A 26,948-nucleotide genomic window follows, 5' to 3' on the forward strand; every position below is an offset into this window, starting at 1 on the left:
TCACTGTGAACTGCATTGTAATCGTTGGGGGAAAAAAAAACAAAGGATTATTAAGGGAAATCCACATTCCTTAGATCAAATATAACATACAGCTTTGCTAACATGAAAATATGAAAATATATCGCAATTGAAAAATAAAAATGGCCACACCGCTCATTGGTGATACGGCTGACAAAATCCCAGAGTAACAATGATACTGATTAGCTAGCATGCATTGATCTGGAACTAGATTCATTAATTAATATTAAGAAACCTTGAAACCTTTGTTTTGACTTTTGCTTGAATTGTTACAAGTCTCATACTTATTTGTGGAGTTCACTGAATGTGTGGAATAATTCAATCGGTGTTGTTTGCGATGCTGTGCCACTGGTTAGCTGCAGCTACCCATCCACACTCTGTAACTTAATACGAAGGGTTGGATGACGGCGAAGCCTTCAGCTGACGTTCAGGATCACGTTGCAGTCTTTTGCTGCAGTTTCAGAATTCAGTGAAGACTAGTTCGTCGAGCTTCGAGGCGCAGGCATAGATGTGGAAATCTGTCACTGGCTACCCGAATGCGAGCTGGATATGAGGGAACTAGTCTTTAAAGCTTGCACATACTCTGTGTGGGAGAAGGTAAGGCCATGCTAGAGAGACAATTTAGAGAAATGATTCGCTGTCGTATTTAAGTTAGGGCTTTGCTACTTTACTGACACATAAAGTTGTTTGTTTAAGGCAAAAGGTTGTACAAAGTTTCCTTCATGTTTAACAGACTTAACAGCAGAGATGGATAGCTGTGCCTCGTTGTAGTGCAAGCAGTCGGGAGTTTTCTTACCCATTCTGGAAGGATCCTGAATCAGACTTTATTTACTACGAAAGAGACGTAATAGTGGCAGATGTCAGAGAAAGGCAATGAAATTTATGCCAGACGGTTTTGGATGATTCTTTTGTATTAATAATGTCAGCAATTAGCATTTTTTAGTTCTTCATAATTAATGACTTTTTGTCATAATGTTCCAACACAAAATGAATTCCGCATATCCAGTTTCTCCTTTTATAGCCCGTCAAATATGAAAATGTTTTGTGTAAATTTGCATGTTTCTGCACAATATTGAGAAAACATTTGAGTGTTATTATTGAATGTTTCAATGATGTTAGTGACTTCAATTCTCCCACATCTTCATTGAAGATGAATGAAGTCTACTCTATACTGAAATTGTTGTTTTACAGCTGCTTTCAGCTCTGTATATATGCTTTCAGCTCTGGGATATGTGTAAATGAAATGTTTAAACTTTTTGTGAAACTCAGATTGTGGTTTTGTATAATTGTTTCTAAAGCAACAACTCTTGCCTATAGAGTTTTTTTCTGTTGGCACCCTAGTATGTAAGTCATTATCAAAAATTGAGACCAATGCAAAACATAGAACTTATAACTTTATGTAGCGTTCTAAGGGCCACTTACTGCAAAATCCATGTCTGCATTTTGTGGAAGACAGCTTGAAATGCAATACATTTTTGTTGGTATTTTGACGTTTCATGAATAAACACTTTCCATACGAATAAGAAAATCCTACCCACACACTCGACACTGATGATGGTGTCCACAGTACTTAAGGTCACAGACAATTTTGAAGGCAATATTATCACAACACAATTTCCTGATATTTACTAAAGTCAAAGGTGAAACTAATCTATTCGTGGAAAAAGGGAAACATTTTTTTGTTTGCTTTTTTGTGTGGAACCACGTACAGAGAACATTAAGCACAGCGCACAAAGAGGTTTCGATGCTCATTTCTTAGTTTTTGATGAAATCAGATTTTTTTTTGTGTGTGTGTGGCCCTTCATGTGATTCAAATGAAGCGACCGGAATCAGCCTTCTGCATGACCCCAAAGGTGTAACCCGCAGTAATAATGGATGCCACCACCCAGGAGCTAATACTAATTCACATAGAAAAATAAAGTAAAACAAAAAACAAAGAGTAAAAAAACTAATGGACACCCATCAAATAGCAGACATAAAATAACTTAATACACTGTTAACATTATGTATAACATGTTATCAGACTAATTGTAGAAGGGAAAATAAGCAATTACTCAATTTTGGGGGGAATTATTTTACATGATAATAATAGTTAGCCAATAAAAAGTTTCACTTTCATTTTAGAGTCTGACACGTGGTATTTAATGATTCTGTTGCAATACGTTACTACTCGCTACAGCCATTCTAACACGAATCCAATATAGAGGTTTTCATTAAAAGTATTTTTTGTTCATTTTAAGTCAGCCAATGATCCAGCCATTGACCACAATCTTAGTTACTCATGTGGCCCCTCGGGAAAATGAATTGCCGCCCCCTGATATATATTCAGGACACGGAGAGGAAGTTACAGTGAAAAGCTGATTTTGATTGAACATCAGCTGGATGATTGTTGGACGGATTTCACAGCTAAAATAACAAGAAAAATGTAACTAACGTAACAGCAGGCTCCCAGTGTCTTACTGTTCTTCATTTATTTTTTTCTTGTGATTGGATTTTTTTTTTTCCCTTCAGGGTGAAAGCACTATGAACTGTGGATGGATGGCTGAAAGAATTAGACATTACATTTATTCTTTACTTCCTTTGATCAGACAATTGCATGAGACTTTTCACAGCCTCCTTGTGGGTGACTAATTTGGAGCTTCTGTGCTGCAAAGAGAGATAGCACGGTCCTCCTATAACGGGATGAATATGCCGTCGTTTGCGTCCTTTCACATTGTTTGACATTTGTGGAGGATTTTAACCCTGGTTAAGGAAAGGGCATTTTTATGTCTCCTTACCACATCACTGCCATAAGCGCCGCCTTTGACTTAAAGATTCCCTCACTCGACTTGCTCTCTGCATGCTGACGATGACTCACACTCCAACACGCCCTGCAGAAATCCTCTCTCATGCTCTCAACACACGGTGGGAGAGAGAGAGAGAAAGAGAGAGAGAGCGAGAGGCGGGAAGGAAGAGAAAAGAGGGATGCCACTTTCATGTGGCTCTAGCATGCAGAGCACCAGTTCTTATGTGCTTGTGTCCTGATCCACCTGTTTTGCACGTTTAGGGAACCAGCTATCGCTCATCAGTGAACCCTGTGGTTTCCCCACGGGGAGGGAAGTCAGTTGAGCTGCTAAACTCGAGTGAATTTCGTACTTTATAAGTGCAAGTAATTTGGTTCAGTTTCATTAATGCTTTTCCACTTACCTCAAAAAAGAAAAGTAAAAACGAACGCTACCGTTATTTTAGCAGCAGGAGCCGAGTGCACTGAGCGTGTTAGTAAACGCTGCTTCCGTAAAGAGGTGAGTGAAAACGCTGCCATTTATAGGTTCCCCCCCCCCGATCTTCTCACCTTAGGCTGCTCTCCAGCGTGAGTTAATACTGTGCGACATTTTTAGTGATGCTGAGGTCCAGCCCTGCACGTGCTTGCACCGCCTGAGGTCAGCTGGCTTTGGGCTTCTGGCTCTCTGGAAACAGAAAAAGACCAAGGAGACGGAGCGTGATTAATTGTTGTATATGTGCAGCCGAAAAACACAACGGGCCCGTCTGCCGCCATTTCCCAGAACACCGCCCCACAGGCTGACAATTACATAACGGGGGCCGTCCGAGCTCCTCAATCGCTTTTGTACGTTTTATTGCATGCTAATGAGGCTGCATGGTCTGGTTAGTTGGATGTCGAGTGGGATCACGGTCATTGAACGGTTTCAGATTCTAACTGTGCAGTAGGTCACTCCTGTCTCTCACTTTCACTCATGTGCCTTACAGCTGTGAGGTCTGGTTGTGGTTAAGAGCAAAAAGAAAAATAAAAAAAACAAGCTGTGTCTAGACTGGTTTAGATGTAAGTACCACTCTCTCTGTGTGTGCGTTTTTTAAATTTATTTTCTATTTTAGAAATTGCTGTTTTTTGTGGTCTGTTTCAAAACATGTCCGTCTCATTTTCTCTGCGTGTGTGTTTTCATTTAAATAACTCCCTCTACCCAGAGGGCTTGAGTGGTCTCTTTGTGCTGAAGCCTTGTTTGCTTTGCTTGAGATTGCATGGAGAACCATTATACAACCGCGTTCATCAGCCGCCGGGCTGCCAGGCATGAATGAGGGAATCCGTGCAACCACTCTCCCCCTCGTCTTACCCTTATCTAACGCATCCATCTCATTCTCCATTTCACCCTGACCTTCATTTTTCTTTTCTAGTGCATATTTTAAAAGTTAATTGTGGTCTTTCCCTGACTAGATTGCATCAGCAACTCTGTAGGAGAGTTTGTTGGATTTATGGTGTGTAACTAGGTCAGAGCAAAGTTGACTCTGGTTGAGTGTGAAGGCGTGGAGGCCAGTGGAAGAACCAGAGATTTGTCCTTCGTTGTCAGTGGTCTTACTGTAGGCTGTTGCTCTTGGTAAAGCTGAGCAGAAGGTTATATTTTCACAAGACTCTCTGGCCTCTGAGTACACACACTCAGCAGTGCTGTTTGTTTGTGCTTCTGTTCTGCTGGTGAGGCTGGTTTACCAAAGGGTTTATTGGAGGTTTAATTCTCAGTGTCTGCTAACACGGTGGCAATCAGATATGCAAATCATTGGCACGTCTCATTCCTGCCTCATTTACAGTGATAACAAAGATGATGTTTGCATCCTCATTAGTTTACTTAATTTTCCATCCATGCCCATGAAGTCAAGAATGAAGCTGTGGATTTGTAGCTAGCTAGCGTTTGATTGTAAAGCGATATCCTAAGCTTTGAGCTTCTGATAGAGCACCGTTCAATCCATCATCTGAAAATGGAAAACGTCATGGCACGACTGCAGATCTCTCAGGGGGGGCGGTTGGCCAACTAAGGCGACGAGCCAAGCAAGAAGAGCAGCAGAGAATTGGTTTATGTTTATATTTAAGGTCCATGTCCACAACAAATTGAGACTTTTGTGGCAAGACTTCATTTGCAGGCATGTTTTAATGGGTCCAATCAAGCTTAAACTTTTTTTTTTTGCAAAAATAATGGCCAGAAACTGTAATCTCTAGATGTGCAAAGCAGGACCATGAATCATTTTGCTTCTTTCTCCTCATTGTGTACTACTTGTCAATGATCCATCGTAAGAAATAGCAGTGAAGCACATTAAAATGTGTGCTTGTAATGTGTCCAAATATAGACCCATTCAATTGATATGAGTACTTCTGAATTCGAAGGAGTAGCATTTAATTTCTTGAAGTAAATAAATATTTGCCGCATTTTAATGACAGTTTCCTTTTATTCTGCAAAAAAGAAAATGTCAATTTCTGCGAAACGTTGAGCAGTGCTGGATTTGTCAGATGTATTGGACAGCAAGGCAAAATGTTCCCCGCGTGTCTGCACAACTGACTCTACTAGAGAGAAACACTGCCCTTGATTGGCTTCAGGCTGGCCTGCACAGGAGAAACGTAGCCAGGCGAATGAATGTCAATGTCAATAAGACTGATCAAGAGGTACTGGAACACAGAGACGGGCTTGTTGTGGCTGCTTGAAGTGGGAAAAGTGAGAAGAGTGAGTCACCTAATGAGCCAAAGACGGCGCAGCGTCTGTGTTAGTTGGCAAAACTGCAACAGTAAACAAGCATTATTCATCTGTGCCTGCAAAATGACATGAAATTATCATATGCGAAGCATTCACTAGAGATTATCACCTGATGATGCTTGGCGACAGCTAACGCCTTTTTTTCTTTTTGCTTTCAGACCGAGACTTTGATTCTTGTCTGACATTTTAGATGCAGGATTTTGATTGATAATGTGTGTCTCTCACTAACCTGGAACCATATTTGTGCGTCAGGACTTTATTATTTTCAAAGTAGTGAGAATGTAGAGGACGATACATGCAAAGAATAAGTAAAACCAGTTGAAAGCGGAGCACTGTTTTAGGAGAAGAGTACCGTAGAGAGCAGGACTTTTATTACACATGATTTTACACATGATCCATGAAAAATAGAAATGCATGGCAGAAATAGCATGTCATCAATATTTCAGAGACCTCTTAAAAAATCTCTTGAATCATGTTTTTAGAGGAGCTTGTTTCCTTTCAAGAGAGAGCTCACCCTTAGTGCACGCACAGCAAAGGAGAGGCATTTTGTTTTGACGCTTTGATGTCATGAATACGTTGAAATTGACAAAAACATGAACACATAAAGGAGTAAATGTAAATCAACCAGAGTAAAAGTTGGTTCCTTGCCTTTGTATTTTCATTTTTTGTGCTCTCAATGAGAAATGTTTGTGTATAATATTCAGACAGAAATGCTTTGGGTAGCAATAATGCACATTAATATTTTTTCTATATTTTTCAAACACACATTGCTTGTTTTTGTTTAAAGATGAATTTATTTGGATGGCAGACTGATGCTTAGTTGCTTATGGCACACTGAGTGAGAGAAGAAGTAAACTATATAAGATTATTTTTCTTCAAACTAGTGCTTTTCTTTAAAAACTGTCAACATGTGACATGTTCATTTTAAACTATAAATGAATAAAATAAACAAGCAAAAAAAACAAAAAATAAACATTCCCAGCTTGTATCTTAACAGGTAACCTTTTATCAGTTATCATATTTTTTTTTTATGTATTTTTTGGGGGATTTTACTTGCTGGTCCAGTTTGAAAATTAACTTCTTTAAAAAAAAAATAATTTATTAAATATGTCATTAATCATTAAAATTCAAACTTCTAATAGCTGATGCAGATAATTAAAAAGTGTGAAATAATTTTGTCTTTCAAACTCACCCATCAAAATTGAGGGTTTGGCTAAGACTGGATTTATTGAACTTCACTTGCATGATTTAATTGCTATGTAGTCGGGATGACGATCTCCATCTCCAGCGTTGTTTGCTAATTGTAAAATCTCTAGCTCACAGAAAAACTAATCAAAATCTTCCATTACAAGTAGTGCCATGTATTCAAAAAAAGGAGGCTAAACTAGTGGAGTCAAACAAATTACTGTTAGCCCCGCCCACAACGTCACCTCTAGCCCCGCCCACAACGTCACCTCTAGCCCCGCCCCTGGGCGAGTATGACAGAAAACATTATTTCAATGTGATGCTGCAGGAACAGCAACCATGAAATAATTAAACGCATATTTAATTAATTTTCTGCATCAGCTATTACGGCTATTATAAGTTTGTGTTTCAATAATTTAATGACATATTTATTAAATTAATAATTATGAAATATATAACTAAAGCCTTTAATTAAACATTTATTTATTTCATGGTATTTTATTAATAATGTAATCATGTATTTACTTAATTAAATTTGTCCCTTTTAATCTTCCATAAAAACATTAACTCAGCTTTGCATTCTTTTAAATGTTTTTTTTTTTTTTCCAACATATTTTTATATTTTTTTCAGGAATACAACAGCTTAGATTATATTCTGCATCAGAACTCCTCACCCTTGTACAAATGAAGCAAACTGAGTTTTTCCGGAACGGTTCAATTGGCTTCTGATTTGATGGTGATGGAGTCGAGTGATTGACTGGTTCCTAGGTTGTATGTCTGCTGTTTATCCTCTTCCTGGAGTGAAGAAATCAAAGTCCTGACAGACCCGCTCTGATCCTTGGATGGGGACCAGCAAACATATTGACAGCTGAGTCTTGTGAAGGAACAGCCGTCTATTGCAGCCCCTTGTTTATATGCTAACACCGGACCGAGTCTGACAGCGAGTTGTTTTATTTTCTTTTCAAACAAAACCTCGTTAATGAACCTGGCTGACTGATGGCAACGTAACAGGCAACGCTGTGTCATCTAGAAATTACGTGACATCACAGCATTTAGCAAATTCACAAGTTTATTAGAACATTTTTTATTTTTTTGCACTCATCTCTTTTGCCATCCTCCCTCCTGTTTTAGCAACTCGGCTTTCCTGTTTCAAAAACAAATCCACGTAGTTTAGATTCCACTTTTTATTTTTCCAGATATATTATGTTGCCACTGCATGGTCGCATACGTTTCTGCTTTGGGTTAAAATTACTTCATGTTGGTTGAAGCTAAATTCTGTTTTTTCTTGTCATTTCATTCTTATCTTCACCTTTACATTTTGCACCTACTCATCAAGGAGTAAGGTATAACATCCTCGCGTCTGTGTTTACTTTGTTTTAACCTTTCACCTGCCACAAGGACACCGGTGTCCTCATGGGACCGTTTTCTTTGAACCCTCGTTTTTTCTGAAAAGTAACATGTTAGGAATTAGCACTTGTCCTGTAGGCAGACAGCTGGAGATAAATTTCCTTTGACACAAAAATATCCAGCATAAATCCTTTGCTGGTCTTGCATTTAATCCAGTTGTTAAAGTACGCCACACAGGTTTAGCGCAGCCAAACCTTCTGCCAGAAAACTGAGACACAGAAAGACTAGTCGGGGAAACGGAGCCTTTACTTTCATCACTTTTAGTTAAAACATTAAAATACAAGAAGGGGGATATAAACCTCACTGATTTGACTTTTTTTGTGGTAAATTGTTGTAGCTGAAATTAAGTATGTCTTGATTTATATTCATAAAATTAGTTTTTGATATTTTCTGCAAATTTTATAACTTTCTTATTATTTTTTTTGTCGAACTTCATTTTTAGTTTTTGTTTTAGTATCTATCTATGTGTGATGATGTGATTGTTGTGAAGCACTTTGGTCAGATGAGGCTGTTGTAAATATGCTATATAGATAAACTTTGACTTTGACTTGACTTCCTGCCCCTAATGAATCAATAACGAAAGAACTTCATTCACGTAAATAACAAGAACCATTCTCTAGCACCTTAACTTCTGCGTTTTTTGCCATTATTCTTTATCAATTTGTCTTAACTGTTTATTTTTGCATAAACTCTACCCACACTAAACACAGTCCAGCTGTATTACTTTAGAGCGAAAGGTTGCAGACAGCAGGACCTGTGTTCACCACTTTTGGCTGACCAGTAATCAAGGATTTTGTAAACTGGCCATGATGGTTAGTTGGAAGGCAAAACGTCTGTTTCTCATGTGACCGTGCCAGGCTCTCGTGGTGTGAGAACCTTACTCTTTATCTCCTCCTGAGCACCACCTGTCTCTCATTACTGGACACAGGATCTCCGTACCCGCAGCCTAATTCAAGAGCTTCGTACACGAGACTCTGTCTGGCTTCACACAGGCCAACAACGCCGGCTCTGATGCCTCGTTATTAACAATTCAAATGGGCCTGTACAACAGGGCTCATTCTTATTCCTTTCTCTCGCATTAAAGATCCGTAGTTGGACACTAATGGTTCGAGGCTGACAGCAGCCTTCGGCAGACGTTAAAAACGGGTGTGAGAAAGGATGTCAAAGCCTGGCGCCTCTTGCTGAATGCAAGGATCCGTTGAATTATTTGAAACGCCGAGCTTCTGCGCTGGTCTTTGATAAATATTTGCCTTTCACAAACCGTTATTCTGAAAAGGAAGTTTGCGCTCATTAAAAAAAAAAAAAAAAAGGACGTAGAATTTATGTGTTAATTAGATTTAGTGAAGGAAACTGGATGATCACCAGCTGTTAAGAGATGCTTAATGAATTGAAAGGCACTGAAGACCTGTTCCCTGCACCCAGTGTAGCTCCTCCCTGCAGGATGGAGCAGCATATGTCTGTGGCATTGGCACAGGATCAAAGTGGGAGACGAGCCGCCACCTCAGCTGGTAACGGCCCCCTTTCTCTCAGAACAGCCTGAATTATCTCTGCGTGGAGCGCCGAGACGCTCGGATTGGTAGAAACCAGTCAGTTTTGTACAGTTGAGCTTTCAAGTGGGGAAAAACTAATAGATACAATCAGTTTGCTGCATCAACGCTGTAATAATCTCACATCACCACCAACGGTGAGTCTCAGTGTGAGTCTCAGTGGTTGTTTCATGCATTTCCTTAGCAGATTAAATACTTGCAAATACATATTTCACTCCATGACAAAAGCAGCACTCTTGAGCACTGAGGGGTTAATTCCAGTCAAGGAATTAAAACTGCACATACCTCGTAATTATCCATCTAAGTCTACCTTGACGTTTAATAGGTCAGCAATTGTTTATTACTAGGGACACCAGGATAACACTGGATCAGTACAAATAGGACAGCATGTAATATTTTGTGTTATAATCAGCTTATCTGGTGGTAGCCCAAGTGTGTAGACAAACAGCCAGTCTGGTTTATGGAGAATTAATGTGATCAGGTTTGTGAGGTTCTCTCTTTTTTTTATTTACTCATGGGAAGACTTGCCCTAACAGAGGAAGTCAGGAGATACGAACAGTCAAATTAGTCATGAGGGTTTTCTTATTGTGAGGTGAGCGAAATCTGGGCTGGTTGCAGAATAATAAATTATGTGTATCTTTTTATTTTAGGATATGAATTAAATATTACAATAAGAAAAAAATGCAACCCTTTTATCTGTTTCAAAAAGCTTAAATGTGAAGCTTTATCACTTTGATTTAGTGATAATTGTTTACTTGCTTACCAGTCATACACACAGTGTATGCAAATTAAATAAACTCTTGGTTGTGCTAGTCGCCTTTTTGCATGTTTTGTTCCAATTTAGACTTTTCTGTTGATCTCTTCAGTCAAATAGTCTGTCAGTAAAATCCCACCAAGCATTATGTTTGCTAGAGAAATGCTCCAGTTTCCAATATGAGCTTTTTTTAAAAAAATCATATTCACCTTTGTTGGTTTTTATGGCCAAATGGATAGAAATGTTTCACTTAGAGAGAAATACTCCCAGAATTGCAGCTCAACGTTTATGTAGGCCGAGCGATGGGTCAGGGCAAAGCATGTTGAATGAGCAGCAAGGCAAGTTTATTTGTACAGCACATTTCACCAACAAGGCAATTCATGGTGCTTTACCTGACAAGATGAAAAAATAGGACAACAAACAAGAAGCAAGAATAAGCAGGCATGTCCAGTATCCGTACAGAAACATCAGACAGCTGAAAACATTCGGTGTTAATGTTTAGATTTTTTTTCTCAGATTCTCTCTCTGTCCTGATTTTTCATTACTTTTTAAAGTTGCAGAACATAGTGTTTTACTGCGGACTTTGTCTGATTTGGAAAAAAAAGAAATTTTTTAAAAATATTTTTTAATTCTGTGTTTTTTTTTTCTTTTTTGCACAATAATTGTACAAATGTTGGCAAAAAATAATGCGAAAAATAAAAAGTAGGTGCTCAGTTGAAATTTCAACATGGTGTCTTCCAGCACAGAGTTTACGTGCCTTTCCGGTGCGTGCGTGTCTTTTCTCCGGTTACTCTGGTTTCCTCGCAAAACATTAGTTGAGCTGGTCACTGGTTTAAGTGTTGTGTGTGCTTGGTTGTTTTCCCGTGTCTTTGTGACGTCTTGTAAAGCAGTGGTCCCCAACCTTTTTATTACCGCGGACCGGTCAAGACTTGGAAAATTTTGCTGCGGCCCGGGGATGGGGGGTGCGCGTGAACCGTCAGATAAGGCTTCTGCATGTTGGTGTTCCCGCTAAATTCTGAATATGCCCAATTTGGGTTGTCTTGGCCTTTTATCGCAACTTGTAGGGTTTTCCCTGACTGGGAACGAGAATACAACCTGTTGAATGTGACAGGCAGCCAATCAGAAAGCGCAGTGACGTAAGAACAGAGGGGAATCCCAAACAGTCCGGTGGATATCAGAGATGATATGTGTAAATGTTTATTATTATATGTGAAAGTCATTATTAAATGTGTTTATTATGTTTATTCTGTTAAAAATGTTAACTATGAAAAAACATATTCACCTCCAAATCATAGTGCAGCAAATAGAGTGGCTGCTCCCGTCATCTTTTATCCACCGCCTTTTCTTTTTGTCACATCTTTATTTTCTTAAAATAACTCCACAAACTATCACTATTGCTTCTACATCGTCATTCTAAATTCCTGTATGCTATGTTGGGGGTTTTACTGGATTATCCTCTGGAATCTCGATGTACGTGACTGGAATCGGTTCGTGTTGCTCCTGCCTTGGACACACGAACCGATCGAACCTGTTGTATTTTTATCAGCTCTGTGGTCACAGAGGTTTGGGGAATCGGCCGACAATTCTTAAATCTTGCTGTCTAAACCAGACTTAAGACTCACAAGCTCTACTCATCTCCTCTGGCCTACTGCCCAAACGCTCTGACTCTGGTCGCTATGGTTTACATATCCCTTCAAAATAAGATACAGATGCGCCACAAAAACGAACATTGTACTTTCGTAAAAACTTTAACTCACGATAATGACTAAAGGGAGCCCTGAGCTTGTTTCTCTGCAACGAGACAGTCCGATCTGGGAGTGATGAGAGACAATAACACCCGAGCTGTGTTGCTTATATCCACAGCCTGCTTGGTCTCTATGTGGTGAAGCAGCTTGAAGCTTCATTGCCTCATTGGCAGCCGGTCGCCGCATGTTACGCAGAGCGGGGTTGTAATGTGGGACTCACCTACCGGTCTTGGATAAATCCATTCTCCTGTCTCTTCTCTGGGCCTTTTCCCCTTTGCAAAGAAACTTTCCAAAGACATCTGATCTGTTTCTTACTCATTTTGCTGCTTGTGGGCTCAGTGTTGGTGCGCAAGTAACCAAGAGAATCCGGTTTAAGGATTTTCAAAATAAAAGATCCTCCAGACTCAAATAATACATAAAACGGAAATATTTCATTATTTATTGCGCGGCCCGGTACCAATTGGTCCATGGACCGGTTCCGGTCCACGGACCGGGGGTTGGGGACCACTGCTGTAAAGGACAGGTGTAGCCCACCGATCGCCCAGCGACATCTGGAGATAGGAACCAAGGACAAGTTGGTGTAGACTCTAGATAGAAACACAAAATCACCCTTTTCTGGTAGTGCACCCTAACACCGAGTCACGTCTGAAAAGGTAGTAAAATGTAAACGTAACATCTCAAAGGAAAATTGCTTGTTGAGTTTTATTGGTATATTCCCATTTTCTTCTATGTCTCTGAAGCGGTACACCTAAAAAAATCTTTTTGTCAGTATTCCCTCTTGCATTTTTTCCACTTGTTGACTTTGAGCATATGCCAAATTTACAAGCTCTTTACTGGCGTTATTAATTACAAATTCCATAATCTGGTGCTTTTGGGTGTAAGGTTTAACATCAGACCACTGATCTTTTGATGGTACATCCATTGCCATTTCAATTTCAGTTGATTTTTAAGGCCGTTTTATCTAAGTCTGTCCAACCTCCTTGACATCTTTACCCTTCCGGGAGAAATATTATATATACATATAGGCCTATATAATATGTAGAGATCTGCCGATCGATCGGCCACCGATCATAATCGGCCGATTTCCTTGAAAATGTGTATGATCGGTGATCGCCGATCACGGTCTCTTGTTGCCGATCACACAAACCGATCACCTGCATCTCATTTCTCAGCCTGCCTGTGCAGCTAGTCTCCTCTTTCCTTCACACTGTGCAAGCAATGTGTAAAAAAGACATATGGAGGATCAGATAGCAGGTAAAGCAGCGCACAGCTACAAACACTCACCTGGATTATTAGCATGACGGTCAGAAAAATTAACAAATAACCCGCAAAATTATTCAAGTCTTCGAGCTGTGATGTAAGACGCTGGTTCTGCTCTCGCTGTTGAACCACTGCTCCGCGCTACAGGTAGTAATATTTCACAGACGGAGCGCCGCTTCTGCTCCACCTGGTAGTGACTCTCACACCGAACCTCTGCTTAAAGCTACAGCATCTAACCTACAAAAAATAAATTTTACATACGTATTAAAACTTTCGCTGTCCTAACACGAGACAGATAATCTCTGAAAAAATAATTGATCTCCTCCCTGCTCTGCATAATTACTCCACTCAGTCAGAAACAACCAATCAGAACTAGCAGTAATCAGCTAGCCGCAATGCTATCAGGAAGTTTTCATTCAGTAACTCTGGATTGTTTATTGTAATGGAACCTGTATTTGCCTTCGAATGTTAAGTTTTATATTTGAATTTTTTGGCAATGTTGAGAGGTTTTATTTTGACTCTTTGCATTATTTAGCCTCTTCAGAGCCTTCATATGTTATCAGTCTGTTAAAGATATTATTACTGATAGCAGTACAATTTGCAAAATGCCTGTTTTGTTTTTTTCTTGGAAAAAGTAATTAAAAACAAGTTTTTGTCTAAATTAAGGTGAATTCATGGTTCATTTTTCATAATGTAACCGGTAGTGCTTATGATTAAAAATAATAATAATTATGTGATCGGTATCGGTGATCGGCCCTCATGGGTGATCGGAATTGGAATCGGCAGAAAAAAACCTGATTGGCACATCTCTAATAATACGTTATTTAACAGAAGTGAACATCTTCAATTTCATTCTATTTTTATCTTTTTCATAATGAGAATTTAACTCTTGTTGGTAACCAAAATGGCCCAGTTGTTTCTATGAAAGTGTGCAGGATGTACAAAGTGCTACAAATCACCACCATACCCAAGGTGCAAAACGTCAAAATCTAAAGTTTACAGCATGACACAAAAATCTCAACTTCCCCCCCAACACATGTTTTATGGTGAGCCGTGCTGCATGGTTTATGAGTTGCTTCAGCGTCTTCTCCAGACCACAGTCAGAATAAAAAAGATGCATATTTATGAGAACTGTCTTGTGTTACAAGCTGTTTACTGCTCTGCCGTGTGAGAGGAAGGTTACCATGTGAACCGAATTACAGTCAGTGGAAGGCTTGCCAGCAAATCCAGCTGGGGATGAGTAAGCCTCTGTGTCTGAGTGGGCAACGGCGTTGGGCTTCATGCGTTTGCTCAGTTGCGGCAGTAATCATCGTGTTCTCAGCGGCCCTTAAGTCAGCGAAATGGCTTCGGCTATGCATGAATATAAAACCTGTTTATTCTCCGTAACGAGGTTTTCTCTGTGTAACGCGGCAGCGTCAGACTCGGCTCTGTCGCTGGGAATTGAATGAATGTCACATCACCACACCTATTTTTACATGCAGCTCTGTTGTGGGTTGTTGTTTCATTTCCACCCAGGTTCAAGTCTCATCTGGCGTCTTTGTGCTCATGAAGTGAGATTATCAGGTTTACAGTCGTTCTTCTCCTTCTTTTTCAAATTAGCCTTTCCTGGCTGGTGTCAGTACAGTTCATTATCCCACTGTACCTCCCCTGCTCTGCAGATATCACTATATTTTAATCAATCAGTTTATAATTGAATGTTGAGGCAGCTGTAGTTTCACATTCTGCTTTTGAAATCAATATCCTGATTTGTCCCTCCATAGCTTATTTCACTTCATGTTTTTCCCTTTCATCTTTCCAGCATTATCTATGCGACATTAAAGTCACAAATGTCATGTCGTTTTATTAGGATTTCATGGACAAACTAATGATTGATTTTGAAGTGGAAGGAAAAGTATTCATGTTAGCAATGAAGTGATCAGAATTTTGTTCCATTTCTCCCCAATTATGTTTTCTCTTTGAAATATAGCAAGATACGTGGGCAGTATTTGAATTTTTTCTTTTTTTTGGAGGCCTGGTGCCACGAAAAGAAATTAATTATTTACATTAGGAGCAGAGGAAATGTCAAGGCATTGGTGCAAGAGAGTAATTGGTGTAAGACAGGGTTTATCTAAAATTTTTAAACGAAGATAAATGTTTAATATCTTATGGTGGTGATTGCTGCTCTTAGCGTTTGCTTAAACAGCGTCCTCTGTATGTTCCCTAGAGAACGTGGATTCTTACCTTAACTCCGAAATTTCCTAAAGGCTGCCAAACTTTTCCAGTCCTGCATGTTCCTTGACACTCAGGAGTGGAAAGAAAGCTCACATGGATAAAACAGAGCAACTCGGCAGCAAAACGTTCAGTCGCCATGTTATATGCTCACCTGCTCGCTTGAATAAAAATGTCTCAGAAACTAGCTTTCTCTTGTCCCGGGCTCTGTTTTTCTTTACTACCGGCAACAAACTGTTGCACTTAAGTCTGACCAGTCTAGAGATCAGCCTAAAAAAATGATGTCAACCAACAAATGTTTGTGCCGACTCACTTTTAGGCAAAAAAAATAAATAAATTGTGCAGTGTTTCTCCAGCTTAAGTCTTCTTAGTCAGTGATTGTATCCTCACTGAACAGTGTTGTCAGCATGATGAGGAAGAGCGTGAATATGGTATTTTTGAGTTTACCACCATGCAGTATGCATCGATGCGTTTTTCTTGTCACTCACGTTTCCATCCTAATATTTAGCAAGTATTTATTTTAGTCTAGTCTAGTCTTATGAATGCAAGTTGATTCACTGTCACCGTTTTCTGATCTGTCGTCAGGATTTTCGTCCGTAATGTCTTTTACTCCTTTAGTCCTGTGTGCGTTTGTGTCTTTAATAATGCCGTTGTCGAATGTGTGAGAGTTGGGAGTCTTCTTATTTTCTGAAAATATGTTAATTACCATTCAGTCTGCATTTCGCTGTGCTCAGATTCACATGCACAGACGGGCAAATATTTTACACTTGCAGACAGCTGATGTGTGCTGTATTAGCGCTGTGCAGGATCCTGTGTCTGCACACAGCTAAAACCTAAGCTGCACTGATTATGTAACTCACGCTGCCATTTCCAATGATTTGAACTCGCAAGCGCTTAAAACGCTGGACTAGATTACTGTGTGTCTGGGCCAGGAGTGTGTGCACAGCATAGACATATGCTAAGAGGAACTGCCGTCTAGGTGTTTTCTTTTTTTTTATTATTAAAGGGAGAACATCCTGAAGAAAAAAAAAAGCGTGACACTGCATTTGTCTCGTCCTTCCTGCAGCCTCCTTTAATGGCCTGGTCAGCTTGTAGAAGTTTAACCACAAACAAGATGCATACATAAAATATAATGGAAGGATGTTTACCTTGGAGCATTTAGAGAGGTAGAAATCATCTTCATAGCATATGCTCCAGCTAGAGGTAGCAATTTGTAAAGCTATCAGTTTAGTTTTTTTTTTAGGTAATCCTTGTTTAGGTCATAGCAAGATGAATGGCTGGGGCGGCCACATTTCATGCATGGATATTAAGAACACTGACTTGAAATGGGAAATATTTTTGAATAAATACTACATTTAAGTTAAAAGTTATCCAGTAGACGATCTGAAATGATGTGTATTGTTTGCTCCTCAGTTGTACTCAATGTAATTGGTGTAGTTGAAAAGCCTGTTTGATGAGCCAGTATTTTGCGAGCTTCTAGAGTTTAATATGCAGCCTGTGTGCTTTCTTTTTTTTCATACTTTTGATTGCAATTGTTAAGTAGTATGACAAATAAAGTCACAGGCAGGCTTTGCTGCTGTAAATTCATATCAGTGGTCATTCAATATAATCTTATTTATTTTCTTATTGAAAATGAAATTTAAAATGCATTTAAAAACTTTATCTACGTAAATGTCCTAGGTGGTCACTGTGGCATGTTCATAGAAAATGTGGACAGAATAATGGTGCGTTCAAATACACACATTTTAATTAAATATGAGATAGCTCCATGTTGAAAGCTGTTGTGTGGCAGCTCTATTAATGGCTATATATGTGATGCGTTTATTTAGCACTGAAGAGTCCTGCTTTTTAGTTTTATTATAAATGTACAAGTTATATCCTGTTTGTGAAGAACGGTCTCTTTTTTCTTTTTTTGCCAAAATGCATTTCTTTCTGTTTCTGTCTAACCCATAGGCGGGCTTATTACAGCATCCATGAGTACCCGTCATCCATATTCAATGCAATAAGCAGTGAGCGAGCAGGAGAGAGAGCGAGAGAGCATAATGAGGTTACCCGTGCTCATTAGAGATTATACACACAGCTTTCCCAACTCAGAAAGATCAAAAGGCTGATCACTGAGAGTAGGATGGGGAAAGCCTCTTGTGTCAATTATTCATTGCAGAAATAATAGCAACCCATCAAAAACTCATCCTATCAGGATGTTGCTGTGCAGTGAAACCTCAGTGAAGCCATCAGCAGCAGAAACGGTTAAACAGCTCCAGTATTTTCTCCATAAAACCCACCGTGGGGTTTTCTGAGGAACTGTCCATGGTGCCGATCACAAAGTCAGACGCATTTTTAGCTCAGGCTCCTCTTAGGTATGTTTAAGTTATTACATGAACATGCTAGCACCAATGTCCCCACTGCAGTAATAATTGAAAATCATTATGTTCAGTTATTGAAGGACAATCCATACTCTGGCTGTCCAATTTGAAGGGGATTTACTATATTTTTGACAAAATACGATAAAATATGAATTAATAAAATATGTTTCTACATATGAGACATGTATGTCAGCTACATACAGTCGGTGTGCACTTTATGTGCCACTGTTTTGGTTACATAATCATTGTTTCTGCAGTGGCAGATTTGCATACATTAATCAAATGAACACATGAACAAATGCTTTGTGTTTGATTTTGTTGCAGTATTGAATACAATTAAAACGTAGCATGGCAATGCGGACGGTTAAACAGGGTTAAAGTGGGGGGAAAAAAACACAAGACGCATCATCCAGAATGACAAGGAAAAACATTATGCATTGTCATTACATTACAATATTATCCAAGGTGCTATTAAATAATTCAAACTATGTTTTGGAAGAAAGAGCATAAAGAGACCAACTAAAGCAGACCATGGAACAAATCAAGGAAATAAAACAAAAATGATAATGAAGAAAACCGTGACCGTACTTTAACAAGATCAACCAAACCTGCACAAGAAATGGCAAAATTGTAGAAATCCAGAGGAAAAATATTACAGAAAACATAAAAAAAAAAACCTTAAGCAAAAGACTAAAATCTCAGTACCAAACTGCAAAAGTCCAGAAGCATAGATTTCTGTGGATGCCCCTCTCATGGATACATTTGCATTAGTGCCACAGAGGCACAAATGCTAGACACAGCCTAAGGGGGTTGGTCTTTTGCATCTGTCTTCATCTGCTGTGCTGTAAACGCCTCTTCACTTATACAAGAACTCATTACTCACAATGGCAGCCATTTGAATCTTTTATCAGAGAGATTTTTAATTGAACATTGGCGAATGTGCTCCAAACAAATGGGCCTCGGCGAGCCTGCAAGTGGAGTGTTTGTATGTGTCTGTATGTCTGAGAGTGCACGAGTCTCCGCCTGCACAAACGGCTGTGTGAAATATTCATCAGTGCCGTAACTGACTGGTTCAGAAAATTGTACGTATTAGACATGAGCCCACACAGGAGAGGACAAGCAAGCTGTCTGCGGAGGCTCTGAGTGATTCACGCGCAGGGATCTGCTCATAGGTGCATTGTTAGCTTTCATTGACTTGTGCTGGTGGTTTCTTCTCCTGAAGAAGATATAAACATAAAAACAATAACACCTGAAAAAGAGACCCATTTTCTGTCCTACCATAACGAGCATAAATGTGGCGTGTCCGAAAACTGCTCTCGTTGATCACTTGGGTCTAGGACCAAACAGCTCACACGGGTTTGGGCTTAAACAAAGGATGAGTATGGAAACACTTAATTTGGTTTACCTTCCCAAGGCCCTGGAAACCATATTAGATTACATGACAACATGACCTCTGAAGTAGCAAGACATGCTGAATAAAATCTGACAATAGACAGAAAATGAGTGTTTTTGCTGTATTTTAACAAGATAAAGATTAAAAAATGATGTTCAGAGATCAGTATTTTAATATTTAGCGGTATCGGTCCGATAAGTAAAATTGGCCGATCATAAAAACTAATGTGTGTATTTTCATCTTGCTGACGTTTATTTTGGGGAGGATTATCTGTGTGATGTTTTTTATTTCTAGTCTATGTGAGAGTGATGGTGATGCAGCACAGGACTGTGAGGGTATTTAACTGATGCAAAGACGCAAAGTAGGCAGTGTGGTTATTTTGTCAGGATAGGGAAAGATGTATAATATCTATGATATCGGTCATTGGGCAAACCAGCGATATTAAAACCTCGTATCGATATCTAAATGTTCTTGTCGCTCCATCCTTACAGAGAACTAAATGCTGTCCTGTAATAAAGACATTTGTGGCACCATTGATTATTTTCTGACATCGTGACATGATTACTCCCCAAATGAATCAATGAAAATCAAAAATGGGATGTTTAAAGTAAAGATTAATTTATCTGAGAGATGTTAAAACATTGCTACCAACGAGGGAAAATACATAAATACGTGTGCTCAGCAGGTTTTTAAAATCTAAAGTACAGATGATAATCAGTAAGATTAACCTTAGAACAGGGGTGTCAAACTCCAGTCCTTGAGGGCCGGTGTCCTGCAACTTTTAGATGTGCCTCTGCTGCACCACACCTGAATAGAATAATTAGGTCATTAGCAAGGCTCTGGAGAACTTACCTACACAAGAAGGAGGTAATTAAGCCATTTGATTCAGGTGTTTTGTACCTGTGGCACATCTAAAAACTGCAGGACAGCGGCCCTTCAGGACTGGAGTTTGACACCCCTGCCTTAGAATGACTGTAACCACAACTCTCCATTGTCTTTACAGCTCACTTTATTGCTTAAAAACAAAATACCGTTTATTTCTTTTTATCAGACTGGAAGGTTTAAACGTTAACGCAACATGGCACCGTTAATGTGTACGTCCCGCTATGAGACACGGGGGTCAAAGACTCAAACATGCAGACTGTCGATAGCCTCAGCTCCGATGCCAGAAGGGTGTAGACAGAGTCAAAGGGTGTTTCCCTTCATTCACTGCATACTGTTCTCTGACCTCATTGCACACTATCTTATTAGATTATATATATATATATATATATATATATATATATATATATATATATATATATATATATATATATATAATTATGCACTTGTGGATTGTGGAACCAGCAGATGGAGCAAAAATGAAAATTTCATCAATTTGAATGGATTCCAATATCCCGCATTCAGAGTCCAGTCAAGCTGTGCACAATCACGCGTTCCCACGCGCAGCATGTATTATTTGCTGAGGGCTTCTGGTGGCTCCAGTGGTGCCTATTTTAGTCCTGCTCAGGGGCATGTGGCGTTCTGCTGCTGGAGCACGTGCGTGTGCGTGTGCGTGTGCGTGTGTGTGTGTGTGTGTGTGTGTGTGTGTGTGTGCACCGCTCACACACACACTGACACAGATAAAATCCTGTTTAATATTAGAATTTAATCTTGGAACACTCAACCTCAGACTCGATGCCGAATACGTTTGGTTAAAAATAAAACCTATTAACGTAAACTTCTGGTGATGAAACTATGCTAGAGTCACATTATAACATAAAAACGGGATCTTCACTACCATTTAATGACATGCAATAATGCATAGAAACCTGCTGAAGATAAAACTAACAAAACATTCTATCAGGACCAGCTTTGCCTGCTTCAGGATTTTTCCAAACAGCACTTATAGGTTGGGCGAGCTGTCCTTTGAAATTCACTTACACACAGGGAAGCTAGCATTAGTCAATTTTACTATAAATATTAGTGTTTTGTAAAGAAAAATGCAGAAACTGCTGTTTTTCTCACCTCTTGTTTATTTCCTCTTTCTTTTTGCATTTTATACAATGATGGCAACATTTGTTTGCAATGTGTTTTTTTAGCTGTTCTTTTTTTTAAAGGCCACCTAAGACTGAATCATATTTCTACCTGAATTATTTCAATCCTCTTACAACATTTACAAAATTACTATCTCACAATTGGTGAGTTCAGCACCGTTTTCGCCCTTCGCATTAAAACATTTTTGCCCTGTTTTTATGCCAAGCGAAAGCAAAATGATCGATTTTATGTTAAGATAATGTTAAAAACGTTTTACGCTCACTCATAGTAACATGTTGAGATTTTTAAAGCAGATTCTTGATGGTTGCTGTAATGAAATATTTCCTTTTAATTAAGACTTCACTATGAATGTGTAACAGTGGAGTGAATTTGATTGGGTATTCTTTCTGAAACCTAATATTTCCAGTACGCTTTAACACCGGCGCTGTCGTTTTTTTTTCACACTAAAGTTCCCTTTGGATTTGTTGAAACTTCTTCACCAGAGTGTGTGTTCAAATTGTGTTAACATTTGTATGAGGCTAAATTTTTTTTGCATCAGTGAGAATATGGGATCAAATATAAGAAGACTTGCATTACAAACATTTATCTTTATGATCCTATTATTGATCAAGGTCCACATCCTATTTTTTATTTGTTTAATTCATTCATTTTAAAGATTTACAGTGTCCTTTCTGTCCCTCTGAATTAAGCACATTGACATATATTTCACAGGTAATATGAACATACACTTTTACAAAAACCTAATTACGAAGAGGTTCTGTTTCTATTTTTGTCCTGATGTGGCTAAAATCTTCATTTCCTGACATTTATCTTCTTCCTTTTGTTTCTTCTTCTTCTTCTCAGGAGACTGAGATCAGCACCAGAAGGAAGGAGTGTGAAGCACTCGAAGCAGAGGTGAAGAAAAAGAATCAAACATGTCAGACTTTGGTAAGTGCTCCAAAAATATATCCTGGCCTCTGAATGAAAGGATGATGGTTAAAATTGATTTCCACCCGAGAGCCTATCTTCACAGCCAAACATCCCTGGAGAGAGAGAGAATGTGAGAGAATGGGTGACAAAGATAGCAGTGAAATAGCAGTCCTGATTGGCTCTCAAAAGACACAGGGTTGTCAGAAATGACAAAAAAACAAAACAAAAAAACAATAAACACCCTAATCAGAAGCACTAAATCTAGCCAGATACATATGAATATGACAGAGTCGTGTTATTGTTCATGTTTGTTGACATTCACATTGTTCCAGCCAATACTCAGTTGTCACTTTGTTGGTTTCTTTTGTACACACAACAAATCAAGAAGAAGCTCCACACAACGCCACTTTGCAATATCCAGAGGTACACTGCAATATCTGTGTTTTTATACCACTGTAAAAGGTCAGCTGTGTTGCACTGCTTGTGCATTTTCATTTGGTGTTTCTTGAAGGACGTTTTCTTTACAGTGCCCCAGAAATGTCACTCCTGCAGCTGGAGTGGCCTTTACTCGGTACAAAAGCTAAAGGGAACAAACACAGAAAAGGAGAAAGAAATAAAAAATTGTGGAGAGAAGATGAAAGAAATGACTGAACTGCTTCCAAATATATATTTTTTTTGCTATGAGGCACTGTGGCTGTGATAAAGCAATCATTATTTGCTTGAAAATATGTTCAACAGCATGAGCCAGATCCAAGAAAATGCTAAATGGTAAAACCCCTCTGGACTTAGGGGTTTTAATTGAAACTCCGTGTGATTGCATGTATGCTGAAGCTGTATTGTTTCAGGAGAGTCGTCATGATTGACATGTCTGGATTTGGATGATAATTCAATTCCAGACATGTTGTTTTTTTAATCCCCTCTTAGTTCTATTGACAAACCACTTAATTCAACTAAAGAACACTTTATTCCAGTCCACTACTTATAATTCACTTACAATATTTATACTTTTTAATTCATTTTTTACATTTAAATGAACTACAAATTGTGAGACTAGAAAAGAAGTGTTTCCTTGCATTAAGGTTTATGATTATTTATACTCAGTGAAATGTATTCAAAATAAATACTGTTTTCAATGTTTAAGCAATTAGACATTTTATGTTTAGACATTTTATGCTACCAATTTTTTGGAACAATATGGAGACGGGCACTTCCTGTTACAATGTGACTGCACAACAGCATAGCAATATAATAATAATAATAATAATAATAATAATAATAATAATAATAATAATAATAATAATAGAACTTGGCCGTTCTGATCTCAAATTAACTAAACACCTTTGAAATAATTTACAGCGGACCCTGTGACCCAGGCATTCCTGTCCAACATCAGTGACTGACCTCATCCCAACTTTTGGGATGATGGTTGGAAACTCACTCCTAAACCTAAATTCCCAGACAAAAGCAGAAATGCCACCACTAGGCTTATTGATTCAGCCCATTTTTGTTAGATTTCTTGATGTAGCATTTTTGTTATTTTTTTAGACTGTTATTGGAACATTTTAAGTAAAACAAACAAGGAAGGAACAGCGGTGAACCGGTGCCAGGACCAGGATGGCGAAGTCTCCATGATGCGCGTGGGGAGCGAGGGCCGGGCGATGTGTCAGATCCAACAGACTAGATACTGAAGTTCAGATTAATCCTGAATTGTGGATGAACAAATAATGTTACGTCTTATTGCTGTGTGTAAAATGAATGAAACCCTCAAAAAACTTTTTCTAATCTATTTCACAGATAATAACGTCTTACAAATACATATTTAAACCTGCAATGGCCTGTTCTTTAGTCCTCAAAACTCTTTGAAAGAATTCAGAGACTTGAGCCAATCCCAGCCTGAGTTGAGAGAAAAAATAGAGCTATGTCCCTTATAGGCCAAAAGGAAATTGTAGGTAGTTCTCACAATGTCTCTGTGCTGTGGCATCTAAAGGTGACTGATTATTTTTGCGCGTTATGACATTAGCAACAAGCCGACGTACGCAGCCAACAGGACGGATTGATGCGATCCAAGATGGAAGTGGTATTTGGGAGGGAAGCGCCTTAATCAGTCAGGTTGGGATCGTGTTTAAACCACGAGTCAACGGTTTAGGTAGAGTTACTGTTGCTGTCAGTTCAGAGAGCTCAGCAGGACAGAAGCAGCCCTAACCAAACGCTGATCGTTAATCTGAGAGAAAACATGTGGGCTCCTGTAATCCTCGGTAAAGGTTGGTTCAAAAAAATTGAACATGCTTGAAACAGAAGTAGGAACAAAATAATGCTGGATTACTCCTATGAAAGGTTGGAGCTGGAGGGATTCAGCAGTAATGGGACTATTCGGTCCAACATCATTTCAATTTATATGCTCTTGCTTCAAGCCCTTTAGATGAGCTGTCTTTGTGTGCGGCTCTCTGCCCCAAATAAATACTCCATTAGGACTGTTTTCTTTGCTGACCTCCTCCGACCTTCCCTACTCAACGGCAGCCAGCGCGTCTCTCCTTGCCCATTGTCAGCCTGCTGAGTTCGGGGGAAGCAACCCGAGGGACAAACTGTCCCCACATGGTGAGCGGGACTGACAGGCTGGTCTCCACAGACTGCAACACGGCTCTGAAGCCTCCCTGCACCTGGCACGGCGAACGGAGACACACACAGACAAGTACAATGAAGGAGATTGGGATGGCAAGCTGACAGTAATGTCACTTGCAATTTGCTCTAAACTGACTCGCCTCCCTCCTTGTATCAGATTTTTTATATATTTTTTTTCAAAAGTGAAAAGAAAAATAAAGTGTATGTACAAAACCAGGCTCTTTACCTACTTTTTTGAAAGATTTTAACAGTCCATTTTATGAACACTGACAGCTTATATATGAATATTCACGAATTTCTTTTTCTGACTTCTTGAGTGGTGGAACTCCAGGGTCAGTAAACGCCTCGTTGTGATTCGCCTCGGCCGTCATGTATATAAACACGCAGGGCGAATGTGAAAAATGACAGTAAACACTGTCAACGCCATCTGGCACCTCCACCTTCCTGCGTGTCTGATGTTCAACCATCGGCCGTCACATCATCAGCCTCGGCTTGCGTTTTAAAGCCTGTTGCCATGGTGACAAGCGGCAGCTCTGCCAGCGTCGCTCAAATATGTATCATGTTTATTGACGATCAATACAAGGGCAGTCCGCCAGTGGACTTGACAAGATCCGGTGCGTCTCTGTGATGTGTCCCCGGAGTAGCTGGGTGAAATACCTGTAAACACAAATAGCTGTAAACAGAAAAAAAAAACCTTCCAGAAAGGGCATGCTTGGCATCTGTCATTGGTTTTATGTGCTAGGGAAATATAGGAACATCCTCATATGCATTCCACTTTATTTAAATGTTCCAGCCCTCTGGCGTTTTTCAAGACTAGTGAAAAATGCCAAGAAGGCTGAAACATTGATTAAATAAAGTGGAATACATATGGAACTGGGGTGTGTGATGCACTCCTCTCTCTTCATCTGTTACAGCTTTGAAACAAAATTTGCACTGAATGTACGAAGGCAAAAATGTGAAACGTTAAAGTGGGAATACAGCGACATTCTCAGATGTTTTCCACTTTATTTAAATGTTCCAGCCCTCTGGCTTTTTTCTGAGCACTTCACAGAAACACCGTGTATGATTTGTATTGGTTAATTTTCAGCACATTTTTAATAATTATTACTTTTGTCAGTTTCAAAGTGACCATTGTGGGTTTTTGAGTCACTAACAGAGGGGTGCAAACAGCTTTATCCATGTGTACAGTTTATTTTTGTGTAATAATATAATTTAAAAAAATTATAATATTCATGGATTGTCCTTGATTGTCACATTATTTGCGCAGGAACAGCCATTCAGGTGGATAGCTCAACTAGTAAAGTTTTGAGTTAATATTTAAAGGGCCTTAAGTTAGAAACTAACTGGTGTTGTGTGAGTCAGTTTTGATTCAAACAAATCTATTCAGATATCAAATTAAACTTTGTCTTTTAAACCCAATATTACTCAATTTAGCCTGTCTGTCTGTCTGTCTGTCTGGCTAAGCAGCTAGCTAGCTAACTAGTTAGCTATTTTTTTTTAAATTTTAAGATGCATTTTCCAACAAAAATGAAAAAACAACAACTCACCGGGAATACTTTATTATTGGGTATCTAATGTAAACACTTTCTCAAGACACTGTTGTCTTGTTTTCTCTGTCAAACAGTCACACTAATGTTGCTACGCTAAAGTTTCCTGAGGCCGCATCAATTTGCTTAATCAGCTGTCAGTCTGTTGGAGTGTTTTCCAAACAACTACTAGACCTGGAGAAGCATTTGGACTTCCATTATTTAATGGTGTTACACAAATTACATCCTGACACAAAATGAAAAAGTTAGAATCTGAGTGGACGGACGACATGCAGCTGATGAGGCAGATTGATGTTGCCTTGACCAGCTTCACTCAGTAACACAAGCATCATTTGGTTAAGAAAATGGCGACACACTTAACAATGTTCTCGTGTGAAAACACAGATTGTGCGGACTCTGCGTTTAATCTTACTAATTAAATTTCGAATAATAAATGCTAAGAAATG

The 26,948-nt window shown here is 39.1% G+C and overlaps 1 protein-coding gene across 14 annotated transcripts in view; it reads left to right on the plus strand.

Annotated features, from left to right (window-relative positions):
* The window catches only part of rimbp2b (RIMS binding protein 2b), a 93,299-nt gene that overhangs the window by 25,816 nt on the left and 40,535 nt on the right, over positions 1-26,948 (plus strand). For 13 of the 14 annotated variants that reach the window (XR_014088865.1, XM_008417456.3, XM_008417458.3 and 10 more), the window contains exon 4: positions 22,271-22,354. Coding sequence is in view for 12 of the 14 variants with exons in the window: in XM_008417456.3 (XP_008415678.2) it covers positions 22,271-22,354 (84 nt within the window). In the remaining 2 variants the exon portion in view is untranslated. Of the gene's footprint in view, positions 1-594; positions 616-22,270; positions 22,355-26,948 lie in introns of those variants that run through there. The other variant, XM_081610517.1, reaches the window with a different exon arrangement.

Source organism: Poecilia reticulata, chromosome 9, assembly GCF_904066995.2.
Source record: "Poecilia reticulata chromosome 9, P_reticulata-male-v2, whole genome shotgun sequence".
Taxonomy (NCBI): Eukaryota; Metazoa; Chordata; class Actinopteri; order Cyprinodontiformes; family Poeciliidae; genus Poecilia; species Poecilia reticulata.